The sequence below is a fragment of the Hetaerina americana genome, unplaced genomic scaffold, assembly GCF_022747635.1.
Source record: "Hetaerina americana unplaced genomic scaffold, ioHetAmer1.1.p SCAF_87, whole genome shotgun sequence".
In the NCBI taxonomy this organism is placed as follows: Eukaryota; Metazoa; Arthropoda; class Insecta; order Odonata; family Calopterygidae; genus Hetaerina; species Hetaerina americana.
In genome coordinates this window covers 880409-904501 of record NW_027287505.1, presented here as the reverse complement: position 1 = coordinate 904501, position 24093 = coordinate 880409, and the positions used below count along the sequence as shown (strand labels likewise).

At 36.0% G+C, this 24093-nt stretch overlaps 1 protein-coding gene across 1 annotated transcript in view; it reads left to right on the top strand.

Annotated features, from left to right (window-relative positions):
- Positions 1-5433: 5433 nt before the first annotated feature.
- The window catches only part of LOC139698488 (transcription activator GAGA-like), a 77316-nt gene continuing 58656 nt past the window's right edge, over positions 5434-24093 (top strand). Inside the window, exons 1-3 of the mRNA XM_071597367.1 lie at positions 5434-6253; positions 7079-7258; positions 7385-8015. Coding sequence (XP_071453468.1) covers positions 6056-6253; positions 7079-7258; positions 7385-8015 — 1009 coding nt within the window. The 5' untranslated portion in view covers positions 5434-6055. The remainder of the gene's footprint in view (positions 6254-7078; positions 7259-7384; positions 8016-24093) is intronic.

The window sequence follows — 24093 nt, the reverse complement described above, 5'->3', positions numbered from 1 at the left end:
AAGAAACGAATGAAACCATACAATCGCAAGCGCTGGATGACGTAGTTGGCCAGAGGAGAGGTATCATATTCGTATTGTGGGAGTGGTCATTTTTTTATAAGCTATCCAATTCGCAATCGTCCCCTTGTGTGAGATTGACTTCTCTTCCATCACATTAACGCTTTTAACCGTTATTATTATTAATTCCGATTGAGGTATCAGAGAATGGTATACATATTCCCGGACAATAAGCGATAAACCTCGGGAGTAAATATTTTATTTAAGGCTTCCAATACAAATAGGATCAAGTGATTACATTTATATTGCCATACCATAGGCCATGTTTACGCGAAGAACTTCAGTTTTCTTCCATATCCTTGATGAAGGTAATCTTGTGCCTTTGATGCTAAGCCTGAAGAAATTTTCCGGCATTTGAATGAAGTTTCATTATTCCATCAAAGATAAAAATTTCCCTCCATTGAATTGTAACCCACTGGTGTAATTTTTATTTCTTGCATTGCAATCATTAAAATTGATAATTTGACTGGGTTCATTTTCATGAAGATGTAAGGCTAGTATAGTAACCAAGGTTCGAAAGTGTCAACAAAGCCGCAGGCCTCCTCCGAACAGAAATAGATTGTCTTTCTGCAGACATCCATGGTTGTGTTGATGAAGTGCAATGCTACTGGCTATTATAAGCTAAACCTCCATATCCCCACAATTTATTATATTGGAACATCAAAAGGCAGTTTAAATTCTGCTATTATAAAGCACACTTGGTCTGTCCCCAGACTCGTAATAAATTTTTAGAAAAGTAATATTGGCAAAAAAGAAATTCCTCCTTAAACGGAAGTAACCTGGGAGCCATCTTCAAATCGCTGTGGAAGCCTTTGCAGTTCCCATTATATTTTAGATGTATTGTTGTCCATCCTTTTCTTGCTCGCCATCTTGTAATATCAATGTACTGTTTTACGACTATTACATGGCATGGAGTAATAAATTTTATTATTATCATTGCCAGCTTATAGTGAATTCTTGGCCTTCCTCTGCACTCTATACCTTATATAGAGTATCTCCTCTGTATGAGGAAGAGAGAAGCCTATGAATAGCATTTCATAGGCTTCATTATTTTGTAGCTCCATATTTCCATTGGTTTAAACTTTCCTTTTTTCCAAGAAAATACCCAATGTGATTCTCAAGTAATAGGAATCCTTAGCCTAACATAAAAATTGGAAGTCCACTAGTTCTCTCCATCAAACGCCTTATCGAAATCTATAAAACAGGAAAATACATCCTGATGGTATATTTTGTTCCTTTCTACAGTGTGACCTCATTACTGCTATGGCATCATGGATGCCTCTCCCCTTCCCGACCTGAAACTGATCATCTTCTTGGTATTCATTTGCCCTGCTCTACATCCTTTTATTGGTGATTCTGAGAACCACTTTGGCCATGAGTGAAATCCAGGTTTATGTTCCCTATTCCTCACATATGGCTGTCATTCCAATTTCTGAAGCAGTAACTATAACTGATCAGACAAAGTCCTATGGCCAAATTCCTCCCTCATAATGCTACAAATTAGTCCATAAAAACTCTTCCTCTCTCATTTCCCTGAGCCTTACAGTAGTTCCATGGGAATGCTGCTTACCCCCATGGCTTTTTTGATTTCAATTCTATTAATGGCCTTTCTATCTCACCATTGAATAAGCCTGGACCTAAGCTATACTCATTTCTCTTTCTATGCATAATTTTACTGGCCAAATGTCTTTACCACAAAGATCCTCTTTATGCATTCCTTCCATCTCTCTTTCCACTAATATTCCCCCTGAATTATCCTTGCACAGATTTTCTCTTCTTACTTCCTGAGAGTACACACCTTCTGTGCGGCACACCAGTGTTCCTGTATGATGCACCCTTCCTCTGTAAACTTTCCATATCCTCACAGTGTCTTCCACTTTGCTTTCTTTTAATTCCTATTCTATCTTATTTCCTGCCTCAGTTTATGATTTAACTTGTTATACTTCCGTCTACCTATCTCTGTTTATATACTTCCATTTTTTTCTCCTGTCTTTTAACTCTGTATACTTCTGTCTACTTATCTCTGTTTTTATGCTTCCATTTCCTTCTCCCGTCTATCTTTCAAATCATTTCATCTGTAATCCTAGATTTCCTTGTCCTTTTCCCATTTTTCCTCTATAGTACCCGGCTTCCTTTCCTTATTCTTGATTTTCTGTTCAGCTTGCTAATACTCCTTTCTTGTTGTTACTCTGACTGCTTCTACATTCCACTTCCTAAACCGTTGTCCCTGTTTTATCTACTCATTCGAATCATACACTTAAATTCCTTAACACTAAATTATGGTCCACATTCTCCTCGGGAGAACTGTGAATTAATCATGCTGTTCCTAAATCTGTGCCTAACTATAAAATGCTCTCACTGAAATTCCTGAATCCCCAGGCATTTTCTATGTATACACCTTTGGGAGTATTTAAACGAGATGCCCATTATAATTAACCCCTGTATCCTGCAGACCCCAACTGCTTTCTTCCCATGGTCATTCCTTGTTCCTAAACCACAGTCCATCTCCTCACAACCATCTCTTCCTTTGCCTCCCATCTGGTTCCAATCCCCCATCAATATCAAATGTTTCCCTGTGGGAATACCTGTCATGATACCCTTTAACTGATAGCATACCCTATCGATTTCTTATTGGCATTTACGCATGAATGATGACCAAGTTCATTGGTCCAGCTTTTACTTCTACTAATGATATTCTAGTAGTCACTTGCTCCATGTTTCCTATCTTTGTTTTTGATATTATTGCCCCCCCCCCCAATTGCTGGCTCTCTTCCCCTCTGATGTTTATTACTCTATAACTATCACTCCAATAATTATCATTATCCTTCCATCTCAACTCCCATTGTCCTGATTATCTATACTTTCTCTCTCCATTAAATATGGACAGAAAAAGCTCTCTCTTAATATTTTCTAATATTCCTGTCCTCGACATCATCCTAATATTCCAAGTTCCTCTCCTAACTAGTACACTCCCATTCTGTGCTGTGACTTTTCAAGGACTTTGTGAGATGATAATCGTAGAAACCCTTCCTCTCCCATTGTGTGCCATTACACTGGCTGAACAAACCTTGTCCCATAGTTTGCCAGGATTCATTTTCTCTAGAGTGCTCATCATGAATCATGCAAGAGGTGGTTTTCTGTTGCCTTCCTCAAAATTGTTTTTAACATGACACCATCACTCCAATGGCCATCCCATGCCTTTCCTGTCGCCTCACCAAGGAACAGACACTGCATCGACTACCTTTCGTCTGGCTCCTAACCTTTGACCTATCTGGGTGACCCTGCTAAAAGCAATGACCACTAGTTAAGTTAGAGAGGAAAATGAAGTATTAATATGGTAGGGGAACGAATTGGTGATGAAGATACTAAGTGGGATGTAGAAGTTTCAATGTATATCATCAGACCATTTCAAAGGTCCATCCCCACCTATGATCGCTATAATGTACCAATATAAATGCAGCTCCACACCAGTATCTTTCAGTCCTAAATAAATAGCTCCCCTCCCACAGTGAATTAATAGGTTCTATTAAAAAAAATCATTTAATAGCACTTCAATTGTTTACAATGACAAAATCTCAAAAATTTGTTACAAATACATGCATTTAGTTGTGGTAAACCATGGAATGAGAAAGATCAGAATGGTTTCAAATATTGCTGGACAAAAGTGGACTATTTTAAATGTTACTATAATACAACTAATGCTATTTATCTTCAGTAAAGAATCTCTGTGGCTACTCCTATTAATAGACCACCCCTCCTATTAAATATTTTTATTCTGGACCAATATTAATTTTTATATGCTCAATATATCTAAGAATCCTGATAAAATACAACTCCTCTCGCCACTGCTTTTACGGAAATTTTCCTCAGCCAACTCCTTTTTTCCCGATGACAAACACAGCCAGAAACAATTTTTCCAACTCCTGGGAATCATTACATCTGTCTTTACGACAGTAGTCTACTGCAAACATCTTCACCCCTGAGAATTTAATTCTTGTGTGGAATAACATGTATATGCCAGGATTTGTAAACAGCTAGACCCTCTCACCACTATTTTTCTTTGAACGTGGTGCTCAAGGGCTTAATCCTCCACCGAGATTTCGCTGTCCCAAGGAATGTGCGTCGCAGTTGCTTCATATCCCTCACTCACACATGTAGAGACTTACTCATCATATACCCACAAGGGGCATATTTAATGTTGCAGTGAATATCACTGCATAGAAATTATAATGAACCAATCACGGTTTATTTTTACTTGTTATCGATTAAATTACGAGCTGGTAGGTTGTCATATTCTCCAATTCACAGTCCACTGAATTGCAATAATAATTATTGAAATTATCCATCCATGCACCTAATCCATACTAAGCAATCACTCCCTCTCAATGGAAAATTATCGATGTACCTCAGGACAGGTTTCACCTAAGTACATTATAGTTAAAAGAAATATTTCTCACCAGTTTGATAATTAAGTTATATAAAGATAAAAAATGAACATTCGTCAGTCCACTATTGCCAGTACCTATCGCATAGCGCTTATCAATTTCAAGCAATTTCCTGCTTTTCACCTAGATACGCTGTCGTAATTGTTAGTCCCAAGTAGATTTAGTCAATTTATAAAACAATTATTTGAAACAATAAAGAAAAACCACAAATTATGGTCATTCACATTCACTTATGGACAATACTCACTCTTATAAGCTAATCTAGAGAAACGCACGCTACCTCCACGCAAATATTTCATTGCATTGTACAAAAACCCCGCCCCAACAATGGAGCCAGATGGCTCTAGCTTAATTACAGATGTAGTGATAACATGTTGGAAAATAACACCGGTGTACGTTTAACTATAATTTGAAAAACAGTTAATGTATGAATTAAAATGAAACGAGTAAGTGCAAATCCATTTTCAACTTGGCGAAAATATCGGCCACAAATTATTTCCATAAAAATGTTAGCTACTCGAAAGTAGCCAATCTTCCAAAAATAAAATTCTTCGCCAAGTAAAAATGATCGATTTCAAGGTAAATACTGTGGCAAATTCGTTGTGCTATAGTCGAGAGACGCCGCTCAAATTACTTTTTAAATAATACCAACAACACAGTCAACATTCCTCAAATTGCGAATATTTGAAGACAATATGATGAAACTATGCTTAAATAAATGATTATTTTGAAATTTAAATTTTAGCCGTTCAAATGAAAGCGTATACGTATATTCCCAATTGCTTAATTACCATTTTGATTACTTAAGATCGATTAGTTTTGCCTTTCAAATAACGGATTTTATGATTTGTAATCATTAAAAAAAATAAATTGCCACAGAAGAAAAATTGTAACCCGGAATGTAGTTTTGCCTTTCATCACATATAGTAACTAATAACTCTTCGCATATCAAACGTAAAATTGGCATCCTACATTTGTATAGACACCATCCCAAACGCTGACGAAGTGATAACGAAGCTTCAACCAACGGCATTTCCTGGAAACATAAGATAGTGCGCGTCTCTATAGTTATCTAGTGATTAGTGCAATTCTGTAATCTGCTAGAATTATATTTTTGTGAAAATATGAAAATATTGTTATGGTATTCATGCGTGTATACCCTAAAGAAACCGAAATGAACGAGTCTTTTCAAATAAGTAACAAGGGACGCTTACATGAATAAGTAGCCATCGTTGGGTTGTAAGCTGTACATGATAGCTGCATTTTTGTTGGATAGAATTTGATCACTAGAGTCCTCAAGAGAAAACTGTTATTTCATATTTTCAAATCATTCGATGTACAAAAGATAATGAAATCACACTCACGGTGGAAGTAATTTATTAATGCGTTCGCAGTGATACAACATTCTTACCAATGGACTTGCCCGGACGAGTGTTGCCGAAGGTCCGTGGAACGTAGGCTTTCCAAACAAGTGCCTTGTGATGGTAAAAGACCTTAAAATTAGTGGTTATAATCTCAGGTTTGACTCGGTTAAGTGATATTAGCTAGTCAATATGTCTGTTGGAGAAGACGATGCGGAGCAATTTTCGCTACGGTGGAACAACTTCCATAATAATCTAACTCTTGGATTCCATGAGTTGCTAGAAGAAGAGGACTTGGTGGATGTGACTCTTGCATGTGACGGAAAATATGTTCAAGCTCACAAAATTGTGTTATCTGTCTGTAGCCCTTACTTCAAGTCACTATTCAAGGTAAGTAGCCGCAAATATTATATGTTGTAGAGTTATATTGGAAGCAGACTATTAATTTTTTATTTTTAGTGTCTGAAAAGTTAACCGTTCCTTTGATTAGAAATTGTGTATTTAGCTTGCTTTTCTGCTGGAGTAGCTTCGTAATGTCTAGTAATCCAGTAGGAAAGATACTGTGGCAAAAGTTTAAAAGTCTGAATAAATCTCACTACTTCACTGCCCCAGACTTGAGTGATTTTTGTTTATCGCGTCCTTATGGGTTCGGGGAATAAGCTGCTTACTGTGGAGTCTTCGATTACGTACCTGTGATGTCAAGACTTCACAATAGTTTAATTAAAGCACAAATCCATGTTAGCAATCAGGCACGGAAAAACATACTATTGATGTGACTGTTGTGGTTGCCTGGTGATGCCAGTAAATTATCTTTGTTTGCATCAAACATCCATTTCAGTGATTTAAAATGGTAGGGTGTGTAAGCCACCTGACTTTCTGTCTGTAATGTTATGACTACAGGTTAATACGTATTACACTAAGCAAACATCTTTTAAATAAATGCCTCCCTTTCATACTGTGATTCCTATAGAATGGTTGAAATTTATTTGCTTCGCACCTGTGTGTGCAATGAATAAATTACTCCGATACTTGGCTACTTCGACTGAGTCCGTTAGCGTGTTTCTGGGCGTGGACCAATGCATAACATTTAGATATCGCTTTTATTTTCATGGTCTTTGGAAATTCCTTTTTGCCTTTATGCGCCAAAGCATCTAATATTTTTTGTCTCTTGTGATTGGTCCAAAATAATGGTATTATGAATTCCTTTTCTTACAGGAGAATCCTTGTCGTCATCCCATTGTCATTCTCAAAGATGTTGGGCATAAGGAACTACAAGCTATTCTTCAGTTTATGTACAGGGGCGAAGTCAATGTTAGGCAAGACGATCTCACAGGGTTTCTTAAGACTGCTGAAATGTTAAAAATCAAGGGATTGACTGGTGAAAACAGTGATAAGGTATTTGAGAAATTTGTTTCTTGCCGCTGGGACTTAACTGCCCAGCGCAACTTAGTGCGACTTTATTGTAACATTTTCCTTTTTAATATGTTTGGGATTGTAAATTTTGTTTTTGGAATTTTACAGGATTCTCAAAAGAGGACGTTGTCGGAGGAGAAGAGGAGGCCGAGGAGTGGGCCTAGCCACTGTGATGATTCTGGTTCTGTTCCGTACAAGAAGGTCAAATCAGAGCAAAGACGGTACAGGGTGGTCCCCCGACCATCTAGTAGGCCGCACTCCCCAATTGAATGCATTCCTCCGAGTTCAGCTAGTAGGGATGAAATCATGCACTCTGGATTCGATGTGACAAAACCAAAGGAAGAACCTGTAGATTACAGTCAAGTCGAGGATGAGTACTCTAGTGAGCTTGCTCCAAGTTTGCCTCATGAAATTGAGGAGGGCATGGAAGATATGGAGGGGGAGTGCACATCAGGGGGAGAGGGGGTTGTTTCGGAGGCCAGAGGGGGAATGGGGAGTGGGCGTAATCACCTGCCTGCTGATGGTGGTCAGGGTGATCCACAGCCCACATCGGCACTGGCTGCTATGGCACATTTGGTGCATGTTGGTGGTCCCTCTAGTTCGGAAGGGGGGCAGCGTCAAGATTCTCTTGGTTTGGAGGCCAAACAAATGCCAACCATCGGACTTCCTCCTGTCGGGTCCGGAGCAGTGTTGGAACCAAATGTAGCATTGCAGGTGGACTCCAAGGAGAGGCTTCAAGGTACAGTTCCACATTCTTTAATTTTTTTTTCAACATCAGAGGTGCCCTCTTAATCTCCAGGAGTGTTGGAAAAAGGGCTGTATTGCAGTAATGAGGATGTTGTTTTCTTTGTGCACAAGACTAAGGGTTTCAGAATTTTACGGGGCTGTGGAGTCAGAAAAATCTTGTTTCCAGTAATTTAATGAGCACAATTATGCTTATTCTGGATATTAATTAATACTTACAGCCTATGTAATTTTGTTTTTGAGATGTGCACTGAGTTAAATTATATTGTACTGATTAAATTTATCCCTAAATTTAATTTATTGAGTACGGTGAGGTATAACTTTAAGTTCAACAGATTCAGGCTTGAGGTCGTGGAAGTTCATCATAATGAAATAAGGACAATTTGCACTTTTCCACAGTTTATTTAACGTACGACGCGTTTCAACTCACAGAGTCATCATCAGGTACAAGACAAACTAAATAGTAAGGAGACCTTATTTATACGGCTGTACATCTAAATAAGGTCTCCTTACTATTTAGTTTGTCTTGTACCTGATGATGACTCTGTGAGTTGAAACGCGTCGTACGTTAAATGAACTGTGGAAAAGTGCAAATTGTCCTTATTTCAGTATAACTTTAACATTAAAGTAGGCTGACAATCCATAAGAAATCTCCACTCTGCCTCCAATGCATATTCTTTTTATGTTTAAATATTTACATTAGCTTGGCCCAAAATTTCCGGTGAAACATGCAAATTATGCTTACTGTTAACAGGGCGTGTTGAGAAATTTAAAGGTAACGTGTGCTTGACCATTCAGGGCTGTATTTTTTTGTGTCTATTAGGGAATATTTAATCCTGGTTAATTTATTGTAGGTAAATGTCACTTATTACTCAATAGATAATGTAATTGCCACCCCATAGGTACCATAGCGGTAGTTTTCAGGGTCTTTGCAGATGTATGAGTATGTGTTATGCTTGCAGGTACTTCGGTGAATTTCCAAAATCATGTAATGACTGTATCTACATATTTAGAAATAATTCATCATCAGAGATTAACCATTAGATAAACCATTATATGTATTAAACTGGCATTATAAATACAGTACTTGCTTTAAATCTTTTGAGTGTATAGCACATTAATGTTTAGATGAGTAGGGATTTGATGAAGCTATATTATCATGTGTAAAATTTTTCCAGTTTGATTATGTTCCTAAAAATGCTGTATGTTAATTTTCTGACTTGTAATATTGTTCATTTTTGTATTCAGTAAATTTTCTTTCGGTGTGGAAGTGTTATAATGGCGTACTAAGTTTATGGGTTTATATGTTTGTTATTGCTTTGGCTAAGCAGTATTAGGTTCTGCTACTCTCAAGCTGTTGCTAATTCTCGGTTATTATGAGGAAGATGAATTCATTTGATGTAATTTAGTGTCTTTCAGTGGTACTGAGTCAAACTCAAGAAATTACATTTTAAATCATGTACTTGACACAAAAGCATATAATTGAAATTGTTAAAGTGATGGTTGTGTATACCCAGTTTATTGTTAAAAATTTTTCTTTTTTATAAATGTTAAAAAATAGTAGAATTTCTTCCACAATCATGGTAACTGTGTATGATATTAATTTTTATTTGAAGTTATACCATGATGCTGCAATCAAAATGTGGCATAAAATTTTCTTCAAGAAAATGGATTGTTCAATTTAAATTTATTGAGTGTACATTTAGGTAAAAATATGATATCGTCATTAAATGAAATTGAAGAATGACCATTTGATTCATTCTCAATGTGCTACCGGAACATTTAAGTAACCATTGCATTGCTTTCATTTGGTGTTACGGAGGATATAAATTGCCCCAGTTTTAAATGTGATAATAGATTAATTTTGGAATGTACTTTTCTGTTATTACAAGACTTGACTAAGCTCAATTTTCTATAGTACAAGGATCTATTTGATGTACATCGCACTAGGTCCGGTGCACCTTTTGTTATTGGTTCATTAGAATTAAAAAGGTTTGTTTATCACTGTGTCAGTTAACCGCCTTAAAAATACTATCACATTCAATTCATTAGGAAACAGTTTTAAAAGCAGTTCATCATGCTGCAAGAAAAAGAAATGTAATAGCAAATGCTTTATAAATTTTATTCATTGTATCAGCTTAAATTCAGTAATTGATGTTAACACCATAGTAAAGGTCATGCATGCCGCAGTAATATTGCTAAATGGAATTTTTTCCAATTAAAATATTTATTTTAAACACTTGAAAATTTCTTTGAAAAATCTCCTTGGTGGCACCACTGATAGCAAACATAAACTTGCCATTCAGTCAGTAGTAGAGTTAGCGGAGGCGACTGACAGCTGAGGTCATTTGCACCAAGAGGAATGAACGGGAAAGGATGAAGGGTAGAGAGAAACCTCGTCGGCGTTAGCCTACTCTGAACGAAAGGCATCAGGGGGTGCACAGTTTAGCATCCCATCCAAGGGATGACTTAACGTGCACCCCTAAAAGGATCTCAAGTAGGATACCACTGAAAAAGATCTGCCATCTCCAGGAGTCCAACGAGGGCCCTCTGGGTGGAAAGCCAATACATTTGCCACTTCACCATGGCAATCTCTTAACCATTGTAGGTTTTAGACGAATTAAATCAAATTTAAAATAGCATTTGCTGTACATAAATATGTATATACTTCTACACTTTATGCTAGCAAGGCACTCAAAACTAGAAAAATATTCAACAGAATCAATATTGAATTAATTAAGAACATTTATTATCTCTTCTGGCACAACAGGACAACTTTTGTGAAAGTAATAAATTGTCATAGTATATTTCTTGCATTGCAGTATCTTATACATCTTCTACGTAATACATTTAAAGCTCCATTTTTGACACATGGCACCTTGGTAACCTTCAAGGATCTACCTTCAAATTTTTACTGGTGGCATCCATTTAATCTTTCTCAGTTTGTTGTAGTCTTTAATTCCATTTATCAGCCACTCTTTCCACTTGAAATGCAACTTTAACTTTGAGGGGTAAATCAATCAAGCAGCTGAATCTTATTCATTAATCCATCCAGAATCATTGTCAATTTTGAATACTTGCTTCCCAACCCTGTTGCATCATGAGTAAAATGCAAATGGCAGTGCACCATTATTATTAATGATTTAGCATTGAAAAATGTTTATTTTCTCCTAACATTTTCATTATTTCCTAATTGACCAATCATTTCTCATTTGCAGCAAATCGGATGTAATTTGGAAAGTTTCCTTTAGGCAATGTTTTTCTCTTCAATGCAATCAAGGTTAGGTGTTTTGCACCGTTGGAAGTGACACTTATGCAGTAATTAAAAATTATTTTGTCTGGTTGTGACTATGGAAAGTTCTTTTGGGCCATCAATGTTGATTGTCCTTGAACCAAGGAGATCCAAGGTGGTAATAGGTATGTCGGAGATGTGCAGAATCCACTATGCAAAGTATTTTCATAATCACTGAGACCTAATTTGCCTAATTCACCTCCCAGACATTTTGTATTTTTTGGCTAATACCTGAGGATGAATGAATGCTCAAATTATTCCTTTTCATAGATGTGAAAGTATATGATAGGTGACTTTCGTAATGTTTGACTTTATCCTCTTTTGCTATTCCTTTTGCCTCCTAGAAAACACTATTTGTTAACACCTTATGTCTTTTTGCTCTCTCTAAAGGAACCCACTCGGATCAGTTATTTTTCCAGCTCTCTTGCCAGAAGCTTCTCACTGAATGTTTCTTTTAGGGTGATTATATCTGGACTGCGTCTTCTTACCTCTACTCCCATACACAGGAGACTCCGTTGTTTCATTTCTGGCTGGCACATGATTTCCTTATCATTGGCAAAGTTAACCTATTCCAGGTTAAACATCAGTGTACACATACACATAAGATTTTCTCCTCAGTCTTTTTTTTCCTATAGAAAAGTTTCCCTCAAGCAGTTCCCAATTTTTAAAATTAAAGCCTTAGGAATGTATTCAATGGCTGGGAACAATTATGAGGACTTGGTATTTATTTTGTTCAGCTGGTTTCATTGCAGCCAGAGCCAATCATTCTATGCTACTCTTCATTTGTTCAAAAATTTTCCTTCTATTAAGAAAACTGTAATACATAGTATCTGCACTTTTTCATTGGCTTTAAATATCATAAGGTGTGTGGCACCTACTCAGTGCAGTTAATCTATACATTTTCATGAGCATTAAGAAGTACAAGGCACACATTATGCATAAAAAGTCATTAATGGGGAAATACTGTGATGTATAGGTTTCAGGCAGCCATAGTTGGTGCTGTATATGTGTGTGCATGATTGGTTGGTCTGCAGTTAGAATCTATCACATGCAGTTATGGGGTATTGTTTTGGCCAATGACATTCTGCTCAAAGGTGGGCGTGTTGCCTTTGGTTTATTTATCAATGTAATTATAATGTATTTCTGATTTGTACCCCCTGAAATTCTATTACTCTCTATGGGAGTGTTTTATTCAGGAGACATCATGCTATTGTTTAGGTTATTTTACGTATGTTATGTGGAATGATTTTGTTAGATACATTTGATATTTTATGAGGGAGTTTTATGTTTTAAGTTTTCATAATTTTTTATACTGAAAGTATGAATGCCTGTTCAGATATCGATTTTTGTTAATTGATTTATATGAATGTATGACCAGCCATTCAATGTTGACCAATGGTTATCTATAGTTGTGTCAACTTTCTAAGTTCCTTAAGCATAGCGAAAACCCATACATCAGAAAACTTGATGTATCAGCTGGATTTTGATGAAAGAAAGTCTGTATATATGACATATAAGAAACATGTGCACATTACCAACAGTCGCCATACATTGTCAGAATGTTAGTCTGACTTGGGAGAAAACTATAAAAAACTTATTATTATTGTGATTAATTTTAGTGTACACTTCATGCTTCTCTTTTAGTTGTAATGATCAGATTGAAGCAAAAATTACTATAAATTCAAATTGACTGTTAGACAAGTTATTTCCAGACACGGCCATATTTCTGAGTGCTTCTGTATTCCTCCTTATCTTGGGTGACCAAGTCAGTCATCTCTCATCTCTCCATCACGGAGATCTTAAAGAGTGGAAGCTTCTGACCATGGTCTGCAACTTGTTTTTCCCGAGAAAGGGAATCAAAAATCCTTTGGATAAACTGTCTCTCCCATCACCAGTCCGTAATTCATGATGCAACTTCCAGAAAACTCTCATGAGTGGGGGGGTCAGAATATAATTTTACAAAAGCCCACATTTATGAAACTCGTATAAATAAAGTGAGAGCAGTTAATACAAAACTTTCAAAAACTATCTGCAAAATGCAATACTATTTTTTATATCAAAAAAGCTACAGTTCTCTGACTCATTCTTGAAACGTAAACAGACCTCCTACCATGCTATTTGACTTCAAGTCCACAATCCCTTGCAAACATGGATTGTAATTTCAGGCATTAATCAAGTGATTATTTGTTAAAAACGTTTTAAAGATGATATTCCATTCTATTATTATCTCTTGTGAATGACATTTTTGCTGTTCAGCAAAGGTAGATGGAATTGGAAGTATTACAGAATCATCTCCCTCATATCTATTTAAAAGTTGTTTTATGTCAACAATGTCAATTGAGGAGGGATAATACTTCACCAAGAAAGAAATATTTTACTGTAAATGATTGATCCAACTAATGCGTACTGATGTATGCAGTGCTCTTGAGTAATTTTTCCCCTTAGTCTCTACTAGCTACTTTGTCTGAGTTCAGTTCCTGATGACGTCTTGCTGTTTTTATAAGAATTGTGGTCATGGGAAAAGCAAACCCAAATACTGTCACTTTGTATACATAAGATTGAACTATAAAACTTGTATTATCTTTTGAGCTGTGTCAGAGAGTTACTTGATAATTTGGAGAGCTTGGATGCTTTGCACAGAAACAGCTGGTGTCTTAGTGCTCTGTTGAAGATGAATGCTTGTTCCCTGTTGTTTAGAGGACAAGAAACCCTTAACAGGAAAAGCGAAGAAATGATTAAAAATAGAGATTTGGATGGTGTCTTTGAGTTTGTAGAAAGGAGGAATTTCACTTTTCTTAACACTTTGCCTCATTGCTACTGATTTTTTGGTGGGTGTTTCAAGAAGTGCCGTATTTTGCTTGCTTTTTTTTAAATTCACTCTATCTTAATGTTATATATACTTTTTCCCCTTGATTTCTTTTGCTTTAGTAGGTAAATACTCAATTCTGAATGCATAAGTAACAAAGTATGTTGTTCATTTAATGTTGCAAAATTTTTCAGGGCTAGTCTTAATTTTGCAGTGTTGAAAAATATTTTTTATTTTTTTTTGCCAAAAATATTTAGAATTACAAGCAATTTATTCATTTAAGACTTTGAGAAGTGAAAAATATTATTTGCTTGGATGGTGATTTGAGATAGACCAAGGTATTTACATGAATTCTCAAATAATTCTCTGTTAATTTTTATAATTTGAATTTCATAAAATTAAGGAGAGGTCCTCAAAATGATTGGTCTCATATTTGGCGAAACTTCCCCTGAAGAAGTTAATAGATGTCAAAATATTATGAAACACGGTACATATATCATGACTACTAGCAAGAATTTTAACTGTTATTACTTTGAAATTTCAATACTAAATTATATAATAACTGACATATTACATTGCAAGTATGTAGAGGATTATTATTATCGGTATTATTCTATCAAAGGTAGGTTTTGGATGTGCCCAGACTATCTAATTGTGCACTTCTTTACCTCTGGTAGCCTGGCATCCAAGCCTACAATCCCTCCTCAATTGAGCATATGACACCTTTCTCCCTCCATTCTTTGTTACATCTCTTCCTTCTCCTTCCACACTTGCCCAACGTCTCCCCTATATCACAGTCTTCAACATCCTGTCGTCAATCGCTTTGCTTCCATCCTTCGAGTCTCCTTTGGGTTACTCCCAATAATCCCTCTCCTCCCCCACCATGCCTAGAACTGCTTAATTTGTCACCTTTTCCATTTTTACTTACACTGTGTCTTACACCAGGTACCTGAGGATGACCCCAATGCATCGAAACTATTTGTACTAAATAAAATTGAGCGGAAAGATACTTGGTATTTTTACTTCAGTATGTCTTGGTGCTCAAGAAAGCCCCCTTCGAATTTAACTATGAAGGCTTTGGGCTTTCGAGGAAAGCTATTGAAATTATTCATTGATACAGATTGTCTCTCTTCTGTTGAAACTCTTTGTGGGATCCCATTAATGTTTCCAATGGTAATATTTTATCTTTACCGAAAAAATAAAAGGAAAGTGACCATCAAATATTGATATGCTCTTAATTGGTAAAGGCTTTCTTGTCCTGCATCTCCATCAGCTCTTTGGTGAGGAGAATCACTCTAACCATGTGCAATAAATTTTCTCTTACTTTTGAAGGGTTAATGGTAGAAATGGATGCTGTACCACTGCTGTGTCTTATTTACTCCTCTTATATCTGCTGTAAAATTTGTTAGTAGATGTTAGATGAGGTCGTTCATTCATAGAAATTAGATTTTTTATTTTGTGAATCGGTTAGTTGGGTCCTCTAAAGCTGAGGCATTGGGTAAAATTTGTCCTTAACCAGGTCATCAAATAGTAAAATGAAACCTTATTATCCCATCGATAACGCGCACCTTTACGCACCTTAACGCGCACAATGTATGACGTGCACCCAGAACTTTGTAGTTATCATTAATTTGTATAGATACTGCGGCGCCCAAGGCTTCATAGTTATCTTGAAAGTGTATAGATGCCGGGCATCTGGATATACATATATATATATATATGTATAATTATATGTAGAAATATATATATATATATGTATATATATGTATATATATATTTATTTTTATTAGGTAATCTACCGGTTAAGGTAGGTTTTTGGATGGACGCAGCTCCTAAATAAATATTTTGTGACTCCTAGCAAAACACAGCATCTTACTCTACATCAGGTCCCTCTTCATCTCTTAGTACCTCCTTCCTCCCTTCATCCCGTCCAACATCCCTATCCTGTTCCTTCCCTCTCCTCGTTTGCCCAACATTCTCCCCTCTATCACAGTCTTCTAAATCCCACTGCCGGTCAAAACCCCCTTCATCCACTTTTCTTGGCTCCATAGGATTTCTCCCAACAAACCCCTCTCTTTGCCCACCATACCAAGTACTTCCTCATTTGTTTTCTTTGTCCATTTCACCTTCTCCATTCTTCTCCATACCCACATTTCAAAAGCCTCCAGTCTACGTCTATCCTCCTGCTTCAATGACCTCGTTTCTGCAGCGTACGTAGCTATGCTCCATATCAAAGGTTTTACGAGTCTTTTCTTAATATCCTTACTCAATGTCCCTGTCATCAACTCCCTCCTCCTTGTGAAAGCCTCTTTGCCTCTTTATATATATATATATATATATATATATATATATATATATATATATATATATATATATATATATATATATATATATATTATATTGGACGTTGATTTGGATCTGATAAAAGGCACTGGCAAGGTCAATCTTTATCATGTAACTATGTCTGGGTATAAGGGTGATTGCCCTGGCTGGGCCCAGTAATGAAAATTTTGGTTTCCTAACGTGGGGGGTCCACGGGCTGAGGTCCTGAATGAAACGCGCATTTCCATCCGGTTTTGGTACTGTGAAACATCTAAAAGAACACTTTATTGGCCACTTAATTATAATGCCAGCACTGAGGAACTCATGGATAAACTTGTCCATCACGATGCTGGGTCTAGTCCGGGAGCTGAGGAATATATATATATATATTCCTCAGCTCCCAATATATATATCATGACAAGACAATGCGCATCATGTAATGAAAATAGAAAAAAATCCAAAGAGACATTTTTGCATACTATATATTATATTATATATATATATATATATATATATATATATATATATATATATATATATAATATAATATATAGTATGCAAAAATGTCTCTTTGGATTTTTTTCTATTTTCATTTTTGTAATGAAAATAGAAAAAAATCCAAAGAGACATTTTTGCATACTATATATTATATTATATATATATATATATATATATATATATATATATATATATATATATATATATATATATAATATAATATATAGTATGCAAAAATGTCTCTTTGGATTTTTTTCTATTTTCATTACATGATGCGCATTGTCAATTTTTGATCATCTGAACATTTTTGTATAGATAACGTGCGCATTATCGATGGGACAATTAAGTACTTCATTCCGTGCACTTTCCTCTTAGTCGCCATGAACAATAATTTATTACGAATTATAGTTTCCTTAAAAGTAATGGGCCATTTGATAAGTTTCTCCATAAACTCCTTATTGATTTGCGATCCATTCATTCATTTTTTTTAAGGCATCACTTTGGTCCATTGTTTAAGCATGAAACAGCATGAACAAACTATGACAAAAATGTTTAGAGTTATCCCATCAATTGTTCTATAAGTCCTGCCTTTGGGTGTGCCCACGCAAGGAGTGTCCTTGTGATTATCTGGAATCTGTCCCAGTGTCATGTGTGGTGGCGTTGTATACTGTCACCCCTCAATTCCATCTCTCCATTGTCTGCCTCAAGAGAAGGAATATCATTCCTGTGACTGCATCCCCAGCAGACAGTCTCCTCCAGTCCACTCCCCCCCAATTCATTTCCCTTTTTAGATTTCTAAGAAATTTTATTCCTTCCCCAATTTTTCTCAGTACTTCCTCATTCTTTATTCGGTAATAATGCTTTCTTTTATCATTGCAACTATAATTCTCATCTCTTTTGAGCAATGCATGTCGTGCTTTATGTGGCAGTCTCTTTGATGTTTGATTTTTTTCAATTTTCTCATTATTCTCTCCTTTCTGTTATTGACCCTTTCAGACCTTTACTTATGTTTGGTCTTGCTCTTATTTGTTATATTTCTTAACTCTTTGTATTGCCTATCAAGATCTTTCAGCTTATCCGTTTATTTCTATTTACTATCGATTAGCACTATCATATTATTGATAAATCTGATGCTCTCCACTTTTTTTAGCTATTTTTCTCCATCAAGACATTCTCCTCAAGCAACCGTTAACGCAAACTGTTAAATATCCATTTATAATGCATTAAAAAAATAATAAAATAGAGAAATATACCTCCTATTGGAACTGAAGTTTTTTTCCTGCTATATCTTTGACAAAATATATTGTGTCAGTTTAAAATGGAATTCGATTGAATTTGCAAAAAAAAATATTTCTCTTTGATGAAGATTTTAAGGAGAATTGAAGCACAAATTTTAATTTATAGTGTGATAATTTTCAAACTACCATATTTTCAAGCACCAACAAAAATGTATGTATAATAGTGAATCCATTTCGGAAAATTCTAGTGAAATTCATGTCTATTAGTTTTGAATCCATTGGATCTTTTTGACAAGTACAATCCCTTGATATAAAAGTATAATGTCATTGTGCATGTTGAATGCTTATTATATCCTATGAGGTTACCTATTAGATGGTGAAATAATGGGATTAAATAATTAAAGTGAGACATTATTGGAGATTGTTTGATCAAAGACAGTATTATTGCTTTTTATGAAATTTTATTAAATTCAGTAGATATTTCTCACATGAGTGAAATTGACTGGTTCATTGCCCAGTGAATTTTCGAGAAGCCAGTGGGTTAAAAGAAGTCCAGTTAATTATTTGCAGGAAGGTAGACGTGTAGAATCCAAGGTATATGATTACCAGCAATTATAGATTCAATGCAGTGGAGTCTAGATGGATGAACTGCATTTGGGTATTTCACAGAAACATTTAGGCTCAGATTAAGGCTTAGAAAAGAAATGATTGATATTTTTTTATATATGAGCAGGAAAATATACATACAAGAATAAAATATATATTCCACTCATTGCAAGTGCATATGAGAGACAGGTTCTGGCTTTCTGTTCGAGGGTGGTCCCAGAAGTACTCGACCCAGCAAAGAAAACGCAATTGTTTTGGAAAAAAATGTATTTATTTTTCAACATAATCTTCTTTAAGCTCTATATACTTTTCCCTGTGTTGTTCAATAAGTTCGATACCCTTTTTATAATAAGAATGTCTTGCTCCTCAAAATAGCCATTAACTGCCGACATCACTTCAATCACGGTTGGAAATTCTTTGACCACCGAGCCATTTTTTCAAGTTTGCGGCCAAAAAAAAATAGGGGGCTAAATCTAGCAAATAGGGTGGATGAGGTAGCAATTCAAACTTAAATTCATGAATTTTAGCCATTGCAATAATGGATTTGTGAGCTGATGCATTGTCTTGATGAAAGAACACTTTCTTCTTAGCCAAAGGTGGCCACATTTGCTTGATTTCTTTATTCAAACGTTGCTATAAGTTTGCATAATACTCGACGTTGATAGTTTATCCTTTTTCAAGATAGTCAATGAAAGTTATCCCACGCGTATCCCAAAACACCGACACCATGGCCTTGCCTGCAGATGTATTCATCTTCGCCTTCTTTGAAGCCAGTTCTCCCTTTTGAATCCATTGTTTTGATTGTTCTTTTGTTTTGGGTGTGAATTTATAGACCCATGTTTCATCCAGGGTTATGAAACTGCGCAAAAATTCTGCTTTGTTGCTGTGAAACTTTGCTAAACACTGAATTGAAACATCTTTACTACACTGGTGTTGCTCGAGTGTGAGCAAACCTATCTTGCGCACAGCTTTCTCATGTCCAAATTTTTAGTTAATATGCGATGTACCACACTTTTTGAAATGCCTACTATGTCTGCTAGCTCGTGCACTTTCAGTTGACGATCATTCAGCATCCCTTTTTGGAATTTCATCATCGTTTCTGGACTCGTCACCTTGTTTGCATGTTTACAATTTGTATTTCCTGTATCATTTGGGGTAAAATAAACTCTTTAATCAAGCATTGAGGTATGGAATTGTAGTTCTGCGAACATGGGTGCAACTGTGAATTTAGCTCACAAGTGATACATTACCAGTGTCTCATTTAATCCATGCTTAATTTTCATATCTGATTAATGAAATTCATTTCTATTTCTACATTAATTTTTATCCTGAAGTGACAACCTACAAAAATTTCATTCCTTTGAAAGGTGTTGTATTTTTACAGGAATTAGGAATCTTAGATTTTTAAACCTTTATTTCTTTCAAAATTCACTTAAGAACCAAAAGTGTTGCATCTATTTCTAAGGATTTTTCATTGTTGGAAATTATAATATACCTCTTTCAACGGTTTCATTAGGTCGAGCATATCATCCATTGTGAATGAAAAATAACTAAAGAACCTGTATCCATATGTCCCAAACATCACTTAGGAAATGTGGCGTTTAATGACCTTGTCAGGAAACTGTTTCCCTGGATTAAATCCATCCCAACCAATGTCCTACTCTTAGTCTGTTGGGTGTTGGTTAACCAACATCTTGACCTCTTATGTTCTAGCAATTTACTCATCATGTTCATACATGAGATTGTTCCCGGTTACTGTGTCTGTGAGAGAGAAAGAGAGATGATGACCCTATTGATGTTTACTCACTTGATCCATCCGCAGCATAATAGCAGACCTCAGGAGCACAAGTACATAATTTTTTTCATCAGTAACATGCCCACTTTGTATATAAATCAAGTCACTGCCAATATTTACGCCAACAGTTATTAGATTTGGGTAATAAGTGACATCACTGTGTCATCTGAGCTGGCAGGTATACAGGTGTTACATATGGTGGAAATTTGAATGAAAAGTGAATAATTTGATGATACTTGATTAAACAGGTTACTTCTGCTGGACACAAGAGCAGGAATATCATGTGAAAACACACCTTTTGTTTCTTCTCGTCACTCTCGTGAAGTTTTATTTTGGTGGCTCTCAGTTCCACATCACATTAATTAGTAGTGGATTTTGTATGTGGAGATGCATTCCCTTCGTCAACTATTACATCAATAGAAAATATAATTTGGAGCTTTCAGTATTTAAGATCGGTAAAACAGTGGGTAAATAAAGATAAAATCAGGAAGTAATGGCAGGGAAAATATTTAGAAAGTGATCCCTCGTCCTAAACAAATAACCAATTTCAGTTGAATAGAACTCTTGGTGCTGTTGACACTAAGCCCTTATGTGGCTAGTGAAATTAACTCATTATTACGAGGGTTGGGTGCCAGTTCCTTTCTGTGTGAGATCCTCAGGAACATCTGGTACCTGAAAAAGCCCAGCTGTTCGAGTTTGTGATCTGCAGGGATCCCTGATTCAGGCATATGTCAGTACATGCACACATCCACTCATGGGGGTTGAGAATTTGCCAGGCAGTCTATCAACCACTCTAATCTCTTAACAAGAAGATAAACTTGGAAAATCTTCTCAAGTTACTGTCGTAGTATTTGCCAAAGTTTCCATGAATTTGATAAATATGTATTTTATTTTTATCAATGTTAAATAAATTTGCTGCAGTATGTAGATTTCTTTGAAACATAAATAACAAGTATTGATTGAGAATAATAAAATGTAGATAATTATGTATTGATTAATAATAATTAGAAATTTGACAAGACGATGTAGTAAATTTTAATTTGGCAAAAATTCTTTAAATACAATTTTTGCAAATAAGGTTCTTAAAATGCTGTAAGATGACAATTTCCTTAAAAATTTCATTAATTAATTAATATTATCAAAAATGCTGTAAACTTCATAGGGGATCGAAAAACTATGAATTTTGCAAAGATTTCAGTTAAAAACATTTTGTTAAAATGCTATATCCGTTAATATCACATAACTGTGCGATCACCAATGCGTAAACATAACCTGAAATATTATTATTTATAATTTGTGGCCTGACATTGCTGCCAGGAAAACAAGAAATTTTGTGCTTTTTCCCTCTGGATTCATGATACAAACTGACATGTTTCATTTTCTTAATATTGCAGAAGGCACTTCTGCCTCTGGCTATTCAGATTAAATGCTTTTCCCATTAATATGCTATTATGTGGTGAGATAGAGCTTGGTAAACTTAATATCATATCAGCTTCATCCGTCATTGTTTGAGGTTTTAAATACTTGTCTGATAAAGGTGTCCAGCACTGTCATATTCTGTTGGTGAAATTTCATGGAATTATCAATTGTCTGACACTTCATATAAACTGATACTTGAAATTTAATTAGCTGTTTGTAAATATATTCTATTGTTTCAGGCTTCACTTCGTGGAAGTAATTGATATCCATTATTGAAATAGAAAGAAAGACTCGTACTTTTCCACAGATTTTATTATACGGCACGACGCGTTTCACCGACTTGCGGCATCATCAGGTACAAATTTGCAAAACAGACAGAGCAAGCATATATACCCTCAGGACCTTCTACCCACCCATAACCCTCTCCAAACTTCTAGCCAATGGAAAAGACACCCAGGATAGCCTTCTCAAATCAGGCATTTATAAACTGAAATGCGAGGATTGCAACAGCGTTTATGTCGGTCAGACCGGCAGGAATATCAAGTTACGAGTCAAGGAACACGCTAGGTGTCACAAAAATCAGAATAACAACTCTCTCTTCGCCAAGCATTTACTAGAATTCAACCACAGCAGTGACTTTGTCCCAGAGATATTACACACACTCCCAAAAGGATTAAAAATGGACGCTCTCGAGCAATTAGAGATTAGAAGGCACTTGGTGAACCCCAACACGACACTTTGTAATGAGCAATTATTCCCATACCCCTCCCCACTCCTCTCCGAGAAATTAGCCTGGAAATGGTCAAAACAATCCATCAACGCACCTGCGAGCCCCCACCCCCCTCAAATCCTTAGTAGTTTTGAGGGGAGGCGACCGACAGCTAAGGTCATTTGCGCCATAGGGGATGGATAGGAAAGGATGAAGGGTGGAGAGAAACCCGGCGTCGGCATTAGCCTACTCTTTACGAAAGGCGCCAAGGGGTCCACAGTTTAACGTCCCATCCGACGGACGGCGTACTCACTCAAAGTGCCCTCCACAAAGCACCTCAAGTAGGGATCGAGATACCTCTGAAAAATATTCAACACCGCCGGGATTTGAACCCGCGCCCTCAGGGTGGGAAGCCAGTACGTTAGCCCCCGCACCATCTCGATCCCCCCTCAAATCCTTCCAACCCTCCCCACCCCCACTCTGTCCTGAGGGTATATATGCTTGCTCTGTCTGTTTTGCAAATTTGTAGCTGTTTGTATTGCATATTTCTGGTGTCGTTTGATAGAATAACTTTTTGTGGTTCCGTGAAAAAACCTGACACTATAGATCACATGAATCCTCATGGCACCTGCACTATTGTTTTTACATTGCATAGGAATCATTTTCATTGCAAGCTCATCCTTTCTCTTGCTTTCTTTTTTTGACAGTTACCAACTTGTCACCAAATTTTTCTTTGATTTAGGCAATGTCTTCTACTCTTTTGGAGGCAATTGTGAAAAGTGCATGGTAGGAATTTAAGTATGAATAGAATGCGTTGACTTCATCCATAAACCTTTAAACAGCCAATTAATTCTCTTATTCGCTCAAAATATTTAAATCAAACCAAAATTGAGTTTTCTTGGGTTTGACTAAACTGAATGGTTTTATATTATATGGAAAAGGACATCAATTATAGTACGAAGTTGATTGATCATTATGTTTTAGTAAAGAATATGGTTTTTTAAAAGGACCTAAGTGTTTACCTGTTGAGGATAAACTCCTCTATGGCTATTGCCTCCCTGAAAAACCATATTGAATACATGACAGTAACATTTATGTAGAGATGCCACCTAAGATATGCTCAGTGGTTTAAGAAAACAATAATTAGGATAACATTGGTGAATGGGTGACTTTCAACGGATTTATTTACTGATCATTATGTGTTCATTAGTTGCTTTAATTAATTTTCATCATAAAATATATGAAAAACCTATCACTTATTATTTTACCATGTATAGCATGTTATGAATCTTCCTTCGTTCTGATGCAATGGACCTTATTTTTGCCTTCATTTCAACCATGTTTCATATTTTAATAAAGAATTTATCAAGGGTGGCCATTGAAATTCA